The 16,199-nt window shown below is 40.7% G+C and overlaps 1 protein-coding gene across 1 annotated transcript in view; it reads left to right on the forward strand.

The window, feature by feature from the left end:
• The window catches only part of RORA (RAR related orphan receptor A), a 62,174-nt gene extending 46,536 nt beyond the window's left edge, over positions 1-15,638 (forward strand). The window contains exons 3-10 of the mRNA XM_083871172.1: positions 4,015-4,156; positions 5,847-6,242; positions 9,013-9,134; positions 10,351-10,483; positions 11,157-11,264; positions 12,673-12,783; positions 14,045-14,157; positions 15,380-15,638. Of these exons, the coding sequence (XP_083727298.1) occupies positions 4,015-4,156; positions 5,847-6,242; positions 9,013-9,134; positions 10,351-10,483; positions 11,157-11,264; positions 12,673-12,783; positions 14,045-14,157; positions 15,380-15,544 (1,290 nt within the window). The 3' untranslated portion in view covers positions 15,545-15,638. The remainder of the gene's footprint in view (positions 1-4,014; positions 4,157-5,846; positions 6,243-9,012; positions 9,135-10,350; positions 10,484-11,156; positions 11,265-12,672; positions 12,784-14,044; positions 14,158-15,379) is intronic.
• Positions 15,639-16,199: the final 561 nt, after the last annotated feature.

The following is a 16,199-nucleotide window of genomic DNA, read 5'->3' on the forward strand; positions in this document are numbered from 1 at the left end:
AATATTGCAAAACTTAATGATACGTGGAAGTCTATAAGTATTAGCCATAAATCATGGGATTATGAATAAGCCTTTGTTGTCACAGGCTGCCATACAGTCATTCCAAAACGTCTGCCATTAGGATGCAGCAAGGCAGCTGTCAGCTGTTTTCTTGTAATTAAACAGCCAATGAGCAGCTAATTAAGACATATGTGTATACAGAAGTGGAAGTGGGTATGTTAATGAACTGTAGGAATCAATTCATTAAATGAAAATTTGTCAAAAGACCAAACATGAGCTCAGCGTTTCAGCCCATGCGCGGTGCAGGGGGAGCCGCGGTGCATTTGGGACACGGGGGAAGCACAACTGGCTCAGGAGCCAGCTCAGACACCAACGTCTCCAGTGCTGAGCCGTCACTGAAACTAATCATAGACTTAGCAAAAACTGCTATTTACATTTCAAAGTCCTTTTTTAACAAGTTGTTATTGCAACTGACTTGCAGATGAAAAGTTCTTGCGCTCTTTTTTCCCCAAACCTGATTTGGTGGCAGCGAATGAATACCCATGTTGTGTATAAATAGGAGTCTGAAACACAGGGACCAAACTGTGGCTTGTGCTCTGCTCCTCTTCTGGCACCCAGTGGATCCATCTGCAGCAGAAGGGAATGTGCGGAGCTCGGTGTCTGGGGCTGGGTCGTGCTGCTGACGGCTCTGACACCCACCAGGGCTCCTTGGGTGCAGCCCCAGCTTTGTCTCTGTGCTGGATCAGGAGGGGTGGCCCTGCCCTGGCCCATTATGTCACATGCAGTGGTGGCTGTAAACATGCAGGCAGTAAAAAGCGTGTGGCCTGGGCTGGCTTGCATAAGGCTTGAATGTATACACGTGTACCAGGCATGCATCCACCTCCTCCTTCCTGGTGGAAAAATTATAGCCAGCTCCCTGCCTCTGGCAAAAGCCAGGGAATGGAACATCAGAACTGAGTGTTTCTCCTTTTAATAAAGGAGGGAAAAAACCTGGAAAGAAACTGTAGGTACTTACAGAAGGCTCCTGTCATAGGGGCTTCCCCATGTGTCTTACAGTGATGTGAAAGCCCAAGGACCACCAAAAGCTTACAAAAATCACAAGTAAATGACAGCCCCATAGAACAAAAAATCCTCACTTGACTTTCATTGTCAATTCACTCCCAAATCTCAGATACCTGTGTTTCTCTGAAGCTCTGGACAAGTTTAGATTAGTTTTTGAAGTTTGTGGCAAGGTTTCTTTTTCTTTAGTTGCTGCTGATGTTTCCTTGGGTTTGTTTTTAAAAGCACTCAGCTGTATCTCTGGTTTGTAAAGTGCAACTGCATTTAAAGGCCTGTGTTCAGGCATTTCTGCTCTACTGGAAATTTAGCTTCAAGCTGTAACTTAGCTGATATATTGTACACTAAAATGTATTGAGCAGCTGTGTCTCTAGGGAAAATCTGGAAAAAGAAAAAGGCCAGTATTTTCTCCATTATAATACTAAAAATAATCCTCCTAAGTTTGACAAGGCTATTCTTAATAAAATATGCCAAGTGGCAATTCAGAATCAATGTGTGTATATATATCTCAGCTAAAGGTAAACATATGGATCCTTAAGGTTATTGGGACATGTTAGTTTCACATATTGTTTAGGCTGACTTCCAGAATCTCAGAGGTGGCAGAGAGTTTCATGCAGCTTCTATGTGAGCGTGTCATTCAGTGTAACTAGAAAAGAGTTTGGAGAACTGAGATTTTCAGGGGCTGATGTAGAACCTTGACCAATCATTGGTCAGCTCAGTCTCTAATCCTGTTTTTCTGGTGATTGGCACTGGAGTTCAGTGGTGAACACACTTGTGTTTGCACTGGAGTGACAGGCTCCAGTGACAGTGCTCCCAGAACTGGAAATGAATCGATCTACTTATCCAAGAGTTGGTTTCTCTGGAGGATCAGTTGTGGTGTTAGAATGGTAGATATTTCCAATATTTCCATGGTATTTAAGGTTTTCTTTAGGGTGAAAAGCATTCAATCGGAGCTCAGTATGTGCAGTACTTTCAGTCTCAGTGGCAATTATCTCACTATTGACTAACATGAAAAACCAGCTGAAAGGTCAGTCATATAGAAACAAAGACCAGAAAAAAAGAGTAAGAAATTATGTATAGGAAAACAGGATTAAAGATAGCATCTTCAGTTTCCTTTTTTTTTTTCTTTTTTTTTTTTTTAAATTTTCCGTGTTTCCCCAGTAAAGCTTTAATAAAAGGGGTAGTGAACAGAAACCTTGCCCTCCTGCTAAGATGGAGCAGGGACTTTCTTTATGTCAGTGTTTTGCCATGTTTCTGTCTGCAGGCAGTTTGATAGGAAGTACTTGACTACTTGAGTCTTGTCATGCAGAAGTCCTTCCTTTGTTTGCTTCACCGAGTATCTTTGCGTGTGCTCAGGGACTCCAGCATGAAACTTTTGAGTAAATAACAAATTGGTAGAAGTCCAGCTTTAATTAAAAGGTGCCCAGCCTTTCCAAGGAACTATTTTCTTTGCAGCACTGTTAATTAATCCATTATGTGGCAACATAAAACTAAAATAGTGTGCTCACTGCTCTCAAATGCCTCTTTAGAATGACTACATCTTTGCAGAATCCTTGTGAAGTAGGTATTACACACACAGCAGCTTATGTTTGGGCAGTCTGTGGCAAAAGGATGAAATGGACTTCAAAGCCAACAGCTGCAGAGTGGTTAATGACACGCACCCTTCTGGAGGAGACAATAAAGTTGTAGCTGTGCGTAACCTTCCAGCCCCAGCTTTCTTTGGAGATGGGGTTACTCAGGGAAGAGATCATACATAAAACGTGTTTTAGCTTCCCCCCTCCTTAAGAATCTAAATCCTGAAAAGAGTTGAACGCAGCCTGGGCTGTCAGCACCAAACTGACTCACACAACAGCAGCAACAGGTGACAGCAACAGTGCAGTGACCATCCCTCTGTCCTGGGCACCAGTGAGGCACCTCAGGTGCTGTGTCTGGTTTTGGGCTCCTCGTGCCAAGTGAGACATTGAGGGATTGGGTGTGTCCAGAGAGGGGCAGCACAGCAGGGGAAGGGTCTGGAGCACAAGGCTGTTACTGGTTTTAAGTCTGATAAGGAACAGCTGAAGGTGGTGAAATTGTTTAATCCAGAGCAGAGGAGGCTCAGGAGTTACTTTCTTCCTGTCTACAACTCCCTGTCAGGAAGATGGAGCCAGGTGGGGGTCAGGCTCTTCTCCCATGGAGCCAGCAACAGGATAAAAGGAAATGGCCTCATGCTGTGGCAGGGCAGGTTTCAATGGGATATTAGGAAAAAATTCTTCACTGAAAGGGTGGGCAGGCATTGGAACAGGCTGCCCATGGAAATGGTGGAATCACAACCCCTGCAAGTGTTCAGAGAGGCATGTGGATGTGGCACTTGGGGTTTAGTGGTGAACACAGTGGTGCTGGGATAGTGTTTGGCCTTGATGATGTTAGAGATCTTTTCCAATCATAATGATTCTGTGAGTGTATAAAAAAATACGTTAAGAAATTGTTCTTTGTTGGAGAAACTGTTCAGCATCACACTGTGTATTTTTTAAACACATACATTGTGCTGTGTATTTTTAAACACACTGGTAAGGCTGAACATCAGAGCCTGCCACTCCAGAGAGCAGAACAAGGGTGGCAGCTGTTGAAACATCCCTATTTTGGAGAACTTTTCCAACCCAGGAAGGATAGGGAATTAAGGTCTATCATGAGTTCTATCTCGTTTGGAAAGAGCTGGTGTACCATACGTAATATGGGATCTGTAAAATCAGTGAATAAAAAGTGTAATTCCTTAATGTGTTATGACACTTTTTTCATGAACTGTTTCTTGCTAGTTACTGTTTTTTGTTTATTTCTAGGAGAGAAAAAAACCAACAAAACCTTTAGTTTTAACTTCCTTTAGTTGACTGTAGAGCACTTGAACTTCTTTTCTGTTGAGTACGGTACCTTTCAGAGTCTTTATTTGCTCTTGTTGACTTGTGTTTTGCCCTTGCATCCCAGGGCTTTTTCAGGAGGAGTCAGCAGAGCAATGCCACGTACTCTTGTCCTCGGCAGAAGAACTGTCTGATCGACAGGACCAGTCGGAACCGCTGCCAGCACTGTCGCTTACAGAAATGCCTTGCTGTGGGGATGTCTCGGGATGGTAAGCGCTGATCGCTCGGCCTCGCTGCACAGAACTAACCCGAGCTGTGCTGTGGTGTGTGCTCAGCCAAAATACACAGCACTGGTCTGCTAATTGTGCATTGGGCTGATAGTTGAGATCATCAAGTGAGTTTTAGGTGTTGCTATGTATTTTTCTTATGTTATCATATGTTATATGATTTTAGGTGCTGCTGTATACTCAGATATCTATAAATCAGGGCATGTACAAAGGTCTTGGAGTTATCTTTTTTCCCACTTACCTATTATAGTTCCTCGTTCAGAGCTTTGTCTCTGGTCATTCCTTGAAGAGGCAGTTTTTTAGTCTCATGTTAATAATTCCTCTGTATATTTATTCCAACTTAAGTGACCTCCTGTAGTTGCAAGTAGCACTGCCCTGGTGTATGGGTACAGGTCAGAACTGCTTCACAGTATGGACAGAAGTTAAATATGTGTATAATGAATAATGGAAAAAATACAAAGAAAGAAATAATGCAGTGGGGAGTTTTTTCAAAGATAGAATTCTGAAGAAAAGATGTTCCAGTGCTGTTAATACTGAGCTGTTAAAATTGCAGCTCGAGTAGTGACGAAAGCCGCCTCTGCCAAACAGGTGCTTATGTAATTCAGTCAGAACTGGCTTTGCAGCTGAGACTTGCATGCCTCCCCCACAGATGGAACGGAGCTGCCACCACTTACCCATTTGAAGATCTGACTCAGTCTTTTCTCCTGCCACAGTGACAGCAGTGCTGCCTGTTCTACAAATACATATACATTACTCTAGGTACATGAAGCCTGATCAGGGAGATTGTGTCCAGATTACATTTACTTCTTGAATTACATTGTCTTTAATTTTTTTTATTGGCCATGAGACTAAAAACCTGAAACAGTTGATCAGGTAATGACTAGTTTCTCCAACTTGTTTGCTTTCCTGTAGAAAAGCAGAAGGCAGTAGTTGCCTTTCTAAAGGATGAAGCTTTTACAGCTGATATAGGTCCTTGAAATCCCATGCTGCATCCTTGGGAACTCCCTGGATGCTGCAAACCAGTTCCTGATGGATTACAGCTAATGCTTCTCAAAGTCATAGTAATGTTATGGAGATACACACGTGCCCTTGTGTGCATACACACATAGGTTTAACCATTACTCATCTACTTAAACATTTTGGCTTGTCACAGAGGTGCTGAAGGCAGGTTTGGTGGTTCTTCCCCCGTGCTTTGGTCCCAGTCTCAGTGAAGTTTGCCATTGATACACTGAGGTAGACCCCACATGTTGGCACCATGCTCTAGGTTCACTCTACAGCATGAATGTACAGTTGGTTGGAACTGGACAGTTTTCTCAGGCCAATGTGTTCTGGTTTAGCTTCTACTTTTCTAGGTAGGGTTTGAATGCTGAAGATATGCATTTGTCAACCTCAGCAGACATACAAGAGAAAATCTTTCCAGTACAGAAGTGGAAAGTTAATGAATTAAGCTAAACCATTGACTTCTAATGGTCCATTTCAATGGCATGTCAAGATAGTCTTTTAAAGAGCAGGTGCTGCAGCTGTGTACCTGTAACTGAGAAGTGGTTCTTAAGTCTGCCCATCCTGCAGGTCTGGGGTTTGTGCTGTATCCTTCCGTGCAGTGTTGAAAGACTCACAGAAAAAGGCAGCGGTGGATGCGTAGAGATGTAACTGTTGTGTGTCTGTGTTTCAGCTGTAAAGTTTGGTCGAATGTCAAAAAAGCAGAGGGACAGCCTGTACGCCGAGGTGCAGAAACACCGAATGCAGCAGCAGCAGCGGGATCACCAGCAGCAGCCAGGAGAGGCAGAACCGCTCACACCAACATACAATATCACCACCAATGGGTTAACAGAGCTACATGACGACCTCAGTAATTACATTGATGGGCATACCCCTGAAGGTAGCAAAGCAGACTCTGCAGTTAGCAGCTTCTACTTAGACATACAGCCTTCTCCAGATCAGTCGGGTCTTGATATTAATGGAATCAAACCAGAACCAATATGTGACTACACACCAGCATCGGGCTTCTTCCCTTATTGTTCTTTTACAAATGGGGAGACCTCTCCAACTGTGTCCATGGCAGAATTAGGTAATGAGAGAGAAAAGCTTCCATTGTAATTGTCTTAACAGTACCCTTTGGATTAAAGTGACACGTGTAGCCAGGTGACAGTGAGAATGCTGCTTCAGTAGAGCTGTGGGCATGTATGGGCATTCTTGTGTGAAGTGCACAGTAAATACCCTGATCTCGGGCCACGGGGAACTCCTTACTGCTCTGGACTAAAGCTCCCAGGGGACTGTGGTTGATCAGCTCTACCAGTGTTGCTTTTGCAGTCCTTGCTATAGAACCCTTGGAATACTGACTAAGAAGCTAATTTTTAGTGCTGAGAAAACAGGGCACTGCTTTATTTGCAGATTATTTTTTAACAATTTACCTCGTTTTCATTACCTCAATGCTGTTACTCCTAACAAAAAGTGATGAGGCTGATTTTCTTCTGCTCTTTAGCTGAGGAAAGCACTAGGTTAAACTGAGGGCAGTTCTTGTCACTTGTTGAAGAGGCTCTGACCCCAGATACTGAAGGACATTTTTGAATGTAGCAAGTTTTGGTAATTTCTCTAAGAGCCTTATAACAACCACATTAATTAGTAGATTTTACTTGAAACTCTTCCCTTAATGATTACACTAGTGCTGAATTCCACAAGTATGACTTGTCAACAGCTGAGACTGGAGTAAGAGTGTGTTGTGTGAACTGGTTATAAACAAAGTGGAACAGGACATTAAAGAAGTGGTTTCATGATTCCATTAGTTATGTAAGCAGCCAGGCATTTAAAACTGATTCTTAAAACTTGCTTAAGCAACATTTTTTCTAATTATTTTATTATGAAGACCTAAAAATAGTTCAAAAAATCAGGTATTCCACATTAAATTTTTTGTGGTTAATGTTCTTTTGAGAAGTTTTGTAGAAAGGAAGTCACAAGAAACTTGGTTTTTAATGTCCTTATGTTGCAGAATGCTGTTCTCTACAATATAATTTGTCCTGACAGCCAAAATACTGTCTGGCTTCAGTTCAAATAATTTCAGATACGTAAAAAGGAGAAAATGTCAGGACAACAGCAATGCTACCAGCTTTGTCTCAGTGAAATGATTGCTAATTTTCTCATGGAAAGTATTAAAAAGATCTACATTAAACCCACAGGAAAAAAAAAAAGTGTGTTTTTCCTTTGTAGGCCAAGTGTCGAGTTTGGAACACTGGCCTAAACTAAGCTTGTCTTGTTGCTTACCTTTATTTACATAGTGCTTGGTTTAAACCCTGCACAGCATGATTTGGGTGCCCAGCATTAACATTAGTGAACAATGTTTGAAGAATGTTTGTCTGCCAGACGAAGGTTTCAATTTAAAAAGGTGTGGCTGTTCAATGAAAGTATTTAGGTGTGTGCTGAAATACAGTCCTGCAGTGAGGCGGAGGTTTGTGAATAACATGGGAATATTTCACCTCCTGTATCCTGCAAGGGCACAGGGATCATGCTGTCAGCTGCTGCCACCCAGAACGAGTGTTTTAACTACACACTTGTAAAAAAAAAAATTGCTGTGAAACACATCAAAGCTATGGTGACAAACTATAAATTACATTGTGTTCTACCTTACTGATGCTCAGGTAGCACATATAATCTGATTTGACCTCATCTGTATATTAAAGACTTTTCAGGTAATATCTTAATCAAACTACTGACAGACTGATTGGTCCAGAAGGTCAGTTTGTGAAGAGTTGGTTTTGATCATTACCAAACAAAACCAGTTTCACAAAAGACCCAGTACTGCAGTCCCTCATAATTACCTCCAGTTGTAGTGACCACCATTCCTGTTTGGTTTGAGCCTTCATTTTCAGTGGCCTGGCCAGCAGAACTGTGTGAGACAAGTCCCCAGCCCTGTACTTGTCATGTGCTAAAATAGGAGAATATGCTAACCTGAAGTGTCAGGGTGGGAAGGAGGAAGTGAAATAGAAGTGGAATTCAGGTATCTAAATTCTATTCAGGCTTTTGAAAGTGGTCCTGAACTTTTATGGAACCACGTTTTATTAATAAATGTAAATCTACCTTAAGGGTCTTTTCATCAGAATTAGCAGGAGAAAATAATTTTATTTGGAATTAAAACATTGTATGGAAATTTTAAATCGTGTAGTAAACTAGGTGACTACTCTAAAGCTGAAGGAAAAAAAAAAACCCTAGCGTTGGTGATTTTTTAGTGTGTTACCTTAATCATCTGGATTCTCTAATAGATGCATTTCCTGATTTTTTTTAATGATATAAGAGTAGGAAAAGAAAGACATTTTTTCCCGCCCCATGGGAGGAGAGTCCTGCTGGAGGGAACACTAGATTAGATCGGCGGTAACTGTATTTCTCTCTTGGAAAGCGTTGGCCCTGGCAGCTCTGCCTGGCCCGTCCCTGAGTGTCCTGCGTTCAGCAGGGCCGTGTCCCCGGACAGCTGTGCCCTCGCTGCAGGGCTCCGCCACGCGGCTCGTTCCCCTGGTTTCGTGCGGCTGCCCCGGTGGCGTATCCCGGAGCCGGTGCGGGCCGTGCCCGGGAGGTTTCCGTGTCCCCTTGTCCCGCCGCTCGGGGCCGCTGGCCCAGCGCTGCGCCATCGCCCTCTGCCGGCGGCTGCGGGCACGGCCGCGTCCTGCGGGCCGGCGTTAAATGGCCGCCCGCCCTCCCGGAGCTGCTGGGGAGAGTCGCACGAAAGCGGTTCTCTGCTCAGCTCACCCTCTCCCCTCCCCCTGTTGCAAATGAAATATACGAGCTTTTCTCGTGTCTGAAGGTGTAGCTTTGCATTTCTAACGCGTGGCGCTTTCTGCTCTTTCTTTTAGAACATCTTGCACAGAATATTTCCAAGTCACACATGGAAACTTGCCAGTACTTGAGAGAGGAGTTACAGCAGATAACATGGCAAACTTTTCTGCAGGAAGAAATCGAGAACTATCAGAACAAGGTATAAAAGCATGCCAAGTTACAGCACGGTTTCTTTAAAGCATGGTCTTTCCATAACACACTGCAAAATTCACTTTTTCACTGCTTTCTCCTTACTATCAGGAATGTAGATTTCTGTGTGTTTAAAAAAATAATACAGTAGAATCAAAAATAGTAAGATGGTCAGGATATCCTTTGCATTTGTGATTTTTACAGATATAAAAAAAGGCTTTCTCCTAAAAGCTGTCTCTGATAAAGAAGAATAGGAAATTTTATTATTTTTTTTTTTTCAATCCTAATTGGCATGTTATTTTCTTCTCTTAATTTGTAATGTCCTGGATCAACAAGAACAAAAGCTGAAGCCACCAAGTTTGTGATGTTACTTGCTGTGTTTCGGTTTGAGTTTATAAACACAGAGCTCCATCAGATTTCCAGCCTTCAGGGTTCACTGTAATCCTGATTCATGCTCCAGTTGTCCCTCAGTGTTTGGGTTTTACCTGTGGAGTAGCAGCACAGTGCTGCCATGCCACCAGGGTATTGTAAGATCTAATCAATGTTATTTCCAACATGCCTTCCATCCACAAGCTGCTACCAATTGGCTACTTTTGGAAAATGGCCTTGGGAAGCACTGCTGAAGCACACTGTTCTTTGAACATATTTTTCATTTCTGCAGAAAAATATTTAACCTTTAGGAGTATAGTTTTTTCTACTTTAGGTGATTTCATTCTGCGTTATTATCAACACTGGAAAAACTCTTGCATGCTTTCTTTATTTTGTTATCAAGATGATCTTCTTATGTGAACATCTTTATATGTATCCTTCTGAAGATGAGCTAGGTTGATAATTTGCATTCAGTACAAAATAGAGAAGCTGATAAGAAAAATATGGTCATGCCTTGCTGGTGTAAATCAGCATTTTATTTTCATGCAGTGAAAAAAATTCCCACTGAAATGACCAAAATCATTATGCTTTGACATTTTTAGCTTATGAAATAAAAGTTCTCCAAGCTGGATCTCTTCTGACATGACTGAAGACATGACATGGTTGCATTGTCACTCATCCACATGAGGCTCTGGTTTTGAGGTCCCCTTGTCTTACAAGCAGACTGTAGCCAGGAGTGTTGGAGAGAACTCACTCCATTTTGTTGTTTGGGTTTTTTTAGCTCAGTTTTACTTTCTGACAAGGAGTTTTCCAAAGCTTGGTTAGTAATTTTTGGATTTCTCTTCTCTCTCAAACAGCAAAGGGAGGTAATGTGGCAGTTATGCGCAGTCAAAATCACAGAAGCTATACAGTATGTAGTGGAATTTGCCAAACGCATTGATGGCTTTATGGAACTGTGTCAAAATGATCAAATTGTGCTTTTAAAAGCAGGTATGTGGGTCAGTTTTAAGGTCTTCTATTAGTTTTGCCTGAGGAAGGTGTTACATGTTACATGCAGTGCTTGTATACACATATATTCATATGCAGTACAATGATAATTTAAAATTAAATAAAGGAAAACCTTGTAAATTGTGTATCTTTCAAGTAACATCATCTTAGTAATTGTGGGGAGAAGGAGTTTAAATCTATCTATTAAATTTTCATTATGGACAAAGGGAGTAATGAGTGTGTTAAGATGTAAAAATTTGATTAAATTTTTTTGGATTGCTAATAGTGAATATTTCAATATTTCAAGGTAAAAATCCAGATTGTTCTATGCAAGATATTGTGGAAGTAATCCAGGTTACAAATACTGGACCAAGTTGTTAAGGCTTGGTGAACATTAATTTAAATGAGCTGCTTTGGCCTCAGAGACCTCATTACTCTAAAAAAAATACTAGAGTTTATTAGCATTAACTGAGTTGCTTTAGCAAAAACTTCTAAAGGGGTTTATGGGAATTCTTTTAATTCTACCAGCAAACCAAACTATGCTCTGTTACACCACAGCAACTTACTACTCTACTAAACCGATAATGAATGCAGAGCATTATTATTAAATCCTCACTTGCTCTTTGCAACTGAAGTCTCTCCTTCCATAGTCAAACATACGTTGTTTCTGTTTTAGGGTCTTTAGAGGTTGTGTTCATCAGAATGTGCCGTGCCTTTGACTCCCAGAACAACACAGTCTACTTTGATGGCAAGTATGCTAGCCCAGAGGTTTTCAAGTCCTTAGGTAAGGAAATGTGAAGTGTTGTGTCTTTAAAAAAAAAAAAAAAAAAAAAAAAAAAAAAAGGCGAAATCCAAAAACCCCACCAGAATAAAAAATAATAAGGTGGAAAAGCAAGGGAAAACAGCTGCTTTGAAAAAATCAATCTATAATATTCAAATAAAAGAGTTCTGTACTCAAACTGCTCTTTTGTAAGCTGACATGCTGGCTCTGTTTGAGGCCAAGCTGATTTCAGGAGGTAAAACAGCTTAACTCTGTGCAGTAAAGGACTGTTGGTGCTGAAGTTCAGCATTCTGATTAGGGCAGAGCAGTCTGGACTTACTTGTTGAGAAGAGAAGCCTAGATTTCATATCTAATATAACATTTCAAATATCCTGTTGGAAAAGGTAGTCAATTTAAAACTAATTCAGAATATACTGATGTTACTGCTTTGAAGATGTTAATGGTGTTTTAAAATCTGCTAAGTCCAGTTATTTATTGGTAAAATACTGTAATTTTTTTAAATTAAACTATATACAATTTTGAAATTATTTTCCCATATATTTTTGCTAATTTTAAAAGGATGTATTCACTAGGTATAGATTTGGGCTCTAGATTTGGGTATAGATTTAAGCCACTTGGGAGATAGTGAAAGTCTGCTGGACAATTACTGAAGTATTCTCTGCCTTTCTAAAACACCTCAAGGTACAAGGTCAGAGTGCAAACAATTCTGGGTTGTAAGGAAATATAACTTGGATCCGTTACCAGCTGTGTCCAGAAGTTTAGGCTGGGGAGGCTGAGGAAAACCCTCGTCTCTCAGGTTGTGATGCTCTTCAGAGCAGGGTTCACTTTAAAGCCTGTACCTGCATGTGTGACAGCAGCAGTAACCTGAATAACACCTGTGTGAGCAAGAGGATGGATGGAAGGAGACACAGTTCCTCTTCTGCATGAACCGTGTTCAGTCAGACCTTGGCCTCTCCCTTTGCTTCCTGCATGTCCCTTGTGTGCCTCTCTCTTCCTCCACTCTGTGTGCTCAATAATCTTGAAATCAGAACTTCTTAAGTCCGCATTTTGAGCCTTCTGTCGACACTGACACAACAAAGTTCCATTTAGAACAGGAACAAGGATACAGCAATTTTGAGCTTGAAAATAAATTGCTTGAGATTTATCCACTTGAGATTTACCCCTGAGAACCCAATGTAGATAAGATACAGCGTGCAAAACCTTCAGAATCTTGGGTGCCAGGATGTGGGAGCAGAGTAATACCCTCCAGGATGAGTGAGATCTCACTGCCATCACTTCACAGTCCTTAAGGAGAAGACCACCTATGAAGTGTTTTACATCTATTTCTCATCTCCATCAGAATAAATCAACAAATCTGTAGAGCTGAAGTAGTTTTAAACAATGTAACAAGAGCCTACCTTCTTTTTGGCAGGTTGCGAAGACTTCATTAGCTTTGTGTTTGAATTTGGAAAAAGTTTATGTTCTATGCACCTGACAGAAGATGAGATAGCTTTGTTTTCTGCGTTTGTTTTAATGTCAGCAGGTAAGAGATGAAGATTTCCTCTAGATTTATTTGGCAGGGGTTGTTTTTATTTTGGAGCCTTATTAATGATAACGTTACGATTCTCAGACATTGGGGAATATAATCTTTTTGAGTGTCTCTTCACTGTATTTTTTATTTTAATAAGCACATTAAAACTATAAATTTAGGAACCAATTTGTTATATTGGAAATCTTAATCTAAGCCCTTGTTTTCCACATTTTCACCTTGTTGAGAACTCAGCTTCTTTGCAAAGGCTTAAATGCATTTGATTGTGAGCCAGTCCTGGTGAGACAGGCAGTTACTGGACTCCCATAGTCAGCTTTCCATGTGTGTGAGCTTGCAGCTGCAGCACAACAGAAAACTTCCAGCATTGCCATTTTAGTGTGACTGGGACTCTGAGAATTATGGTGCCAGACATCCAAGTCACCCCAAAAGTCAGCCTGGGTCTGCCATGCCTGTGGCTAAAATAAGTTAGTAATCACAGGTGAAGATGCACAGTGTGCTCCAGGTCCTGGAAAGGCTTCTTAGGTCAGGCGGAACAAGGTACTGAGGCAGAAAGGCAGTTTGTGCCTGGCCTGACACCTGAGGAAGGAAACTGTGAGTTGACATTGCAGCACAGGGACTCAGGAGTGGTGATGGAAACTTCTATTATCAATGGTGGGTTTGAGTCTATCATAAATAGGTTCTCATGCTGTTGGCCAGACAGAAGTGTGTTAGCCCTGTATCTTACAAGCCACAGAACCCTACTGCTCTGTCACACCAGGAATGTGGCAGCTAATACTGCTTTTCTGCCAGGAAGTTCAGCTGCTTTTTTTTTAATAGCTGAATCTTTGCATCTGATTTTTCTGTAAGTTACTGTTAGTTCTGTTGGTTTTCTGTAAGTTCTGTAAGATCTTAGCCAGAAGATCCTCTCCAACTCCTTGTTCATTATATGATCTATTAGTTTCCCAGTAAGAAGTTGCTAGCCTTGTTTAGTAAACACCCTACTTTTTACAGATTTTCTTAGCAAATTAATAGTAGAACTTACTCAGATGCATTTGCATTCTTCTAAATAAGGGCTCTATAAAAGTAACTTTAAGTGCATGTAATGAATGTATTTCAAAACCAATTAATTTTGAAACCCATTTTCTATATGAAAGTATACAACAAGTGGAAAGAAGGTTGCAAACAGGAGAAATTAATCTGTAACAGACTTAGTACTTCCTGGTGAGCTGTGATCCATGTGTGCATTACTAGAGGTTTTAACTCCATTTATGTTCAGATCGCTCATGGCTTCAGGAGAAAGTAAAAATTGAAAAACTCCAACAGAAGATCCAGCTAGCACTTCAGCACGTCCTACAGAAGAACCACCGAGAAGATGGAATTCTAACAAAGGTAAGAGTCATTCTGTGCCCTGTCACAGGATTGTGAAAGGGCGGCTTCAGCTGAACACTGCTCTGATTATGAGGCAAAAGCTCATATGCAGTTAATTTATTTATAAACCCAGAATTCTTTGTTCAAAATCGAGCTGCTCTTCTGAACCTATTTACTTAAACCTAGAAGATGATGATGTGCTAGAGAACAAGATTGATAATTGTCTGAAAGGGAGTATTTTAATGTCAATCTTTGTGAAAAACAATGAAGGTTTTTATCGTAGTTCTCCTACACAACACTCCTGCCACACAATATTATTTCAGTGCTACAACATGCATACCTTAGTATTGATGGAATCTCTGCCTGCATGGCAGTGAAGTTGTTATAACATGCAACACGCAAACTAAACTTGTTTTTCAGACTTCTGCGAGAAGTTCCCCACACAGCCTTTTTCTCAGTTCTTCCAAATACTGAGTCTAGGAAAAAGAGGCACTACCTACTGTTATACTAAAGTTATCTTCGTGTAATTTCTCAGAAATGGGAAACTGTGATGTTAGAAGAAGTAAATATGAAGAACAGGGAAAAGATACCTTTTACCTTGCAGAGGTAGTTCCTTTTACACCTCTGCACAGCCAGAAAGCTTATCCTTCATTTCACACCACACAATTAGTTACAATAGAAGCAGGATGGTCCAGCCTGGGTGCTGCAGATTTTCTTAATTTCAAATCCTAGCTCATGTAATTTTCTCTCAGTGTATACTTTGGATACCTTTGTCAGAAGAGTCTTCCAAATGCTTTGATACAAATACTTTACTCAGTAACTTCAGGGAGTAACCTCATGATATTTTTGCAGTACATATTTTTAACCTTATTTAGCTTAAGGTAAATAAGTCTAATCTATTGCATTGCCAGTTCCCTCCATAATATTCACAGTGGGTTTAAAAGCAGTTGGGATTGCCTTCTTCCAAGACAATAATTTAATGAACGAAGATCCTGCCCTGAAATACTTGTTTATCAATCCAGCGAGGAAACCCAATGCCACATTTTCCTAAGGACTTAAAAAAGATTATTTCACAAATAGCTGAGTCCATTACTTAAATACTTTTAGTAACTATCCATGACTGTGCACCTGAAATGTCCTTGTTAAGTGAATAATTTGATTTGGGAGAGCTTTAATCCTTACAGCAAGATTGGGAGGCTTGGTTCCATGTATGACCATATGACTTGTGTTCATTTTTTTACAGTTAATATGCAAAGTGTCTACTTTAAGAGCACTGTGTGGACGACATACAGAAAAGCTTATGGCATTTAAAGCAATATACCCAGACATTGTGCGACTTCATTTTCCTCCACTTTACAAGGAGTTGTTCACTTCAGAGTTTGAGCCAGCAATGCAAATTGATGGGTAAACGTATCACCTAAGCACTTCTAGAATGTCTGAAGTACAAACATTAAAACAAAAGAAAGGAAAAAAAAGGAAAAAAAAAAAAAAAAGAAAGAAAACCAAGACACTTTATATGGCCCTGCACAGACCTAGGGAGCCAACACACTGCACATCTCTTGGCGGTCGGGGTCAGGCGAAGGATGGGAAACAATGAAACAAAGTTGAACTTGTTTTTCTCATGCATATGATTTCCATTATGCCTACAAATATGGACCCTTTTTCTGTCTCAACTTCTCAATCCTTGACCTCTGTTTACACAGACTGAGGGTACTAATGTCAGAAGGTTGTTTTCTCTTGTAGTTCACTGCCCAGACTTTTGACAGAACAATCAATTTGTTGGTCAGAACAGAGTCCACCTAGTAATCAGCGACTGGTGTGCGTTGCAGAGATTTCAGCATCAGTTTGCACAACTTGCTCATTGTTTCATGAAGGACGATTTTTTCTCACCTACCACTGTTTGCCAGTAGACAGAATGGCATGAAAAGGGTCCATAGCAATAGCAACAATAGCATTATAATATATTACAGGGTAAATGGGCATGAAGACTATATATAGCAAAAGAGATATTGTTTATATATTGTTTTAATTAATATAAAATGTAGTTACTGGTATAGCTTTTC

The sequence above is a fragment of the Zosterops lateralis genome, assembly GCF_965231275.1.
Source record: "Zosterops lateralis genome assembly, chromosome: 13".
Taxonomy (NCBI): Eukaryota; Metazoa; Chordata; class Aves; order Passeriformes; family Zosteropidae; genus Zosterops; species Zosterops lateralis.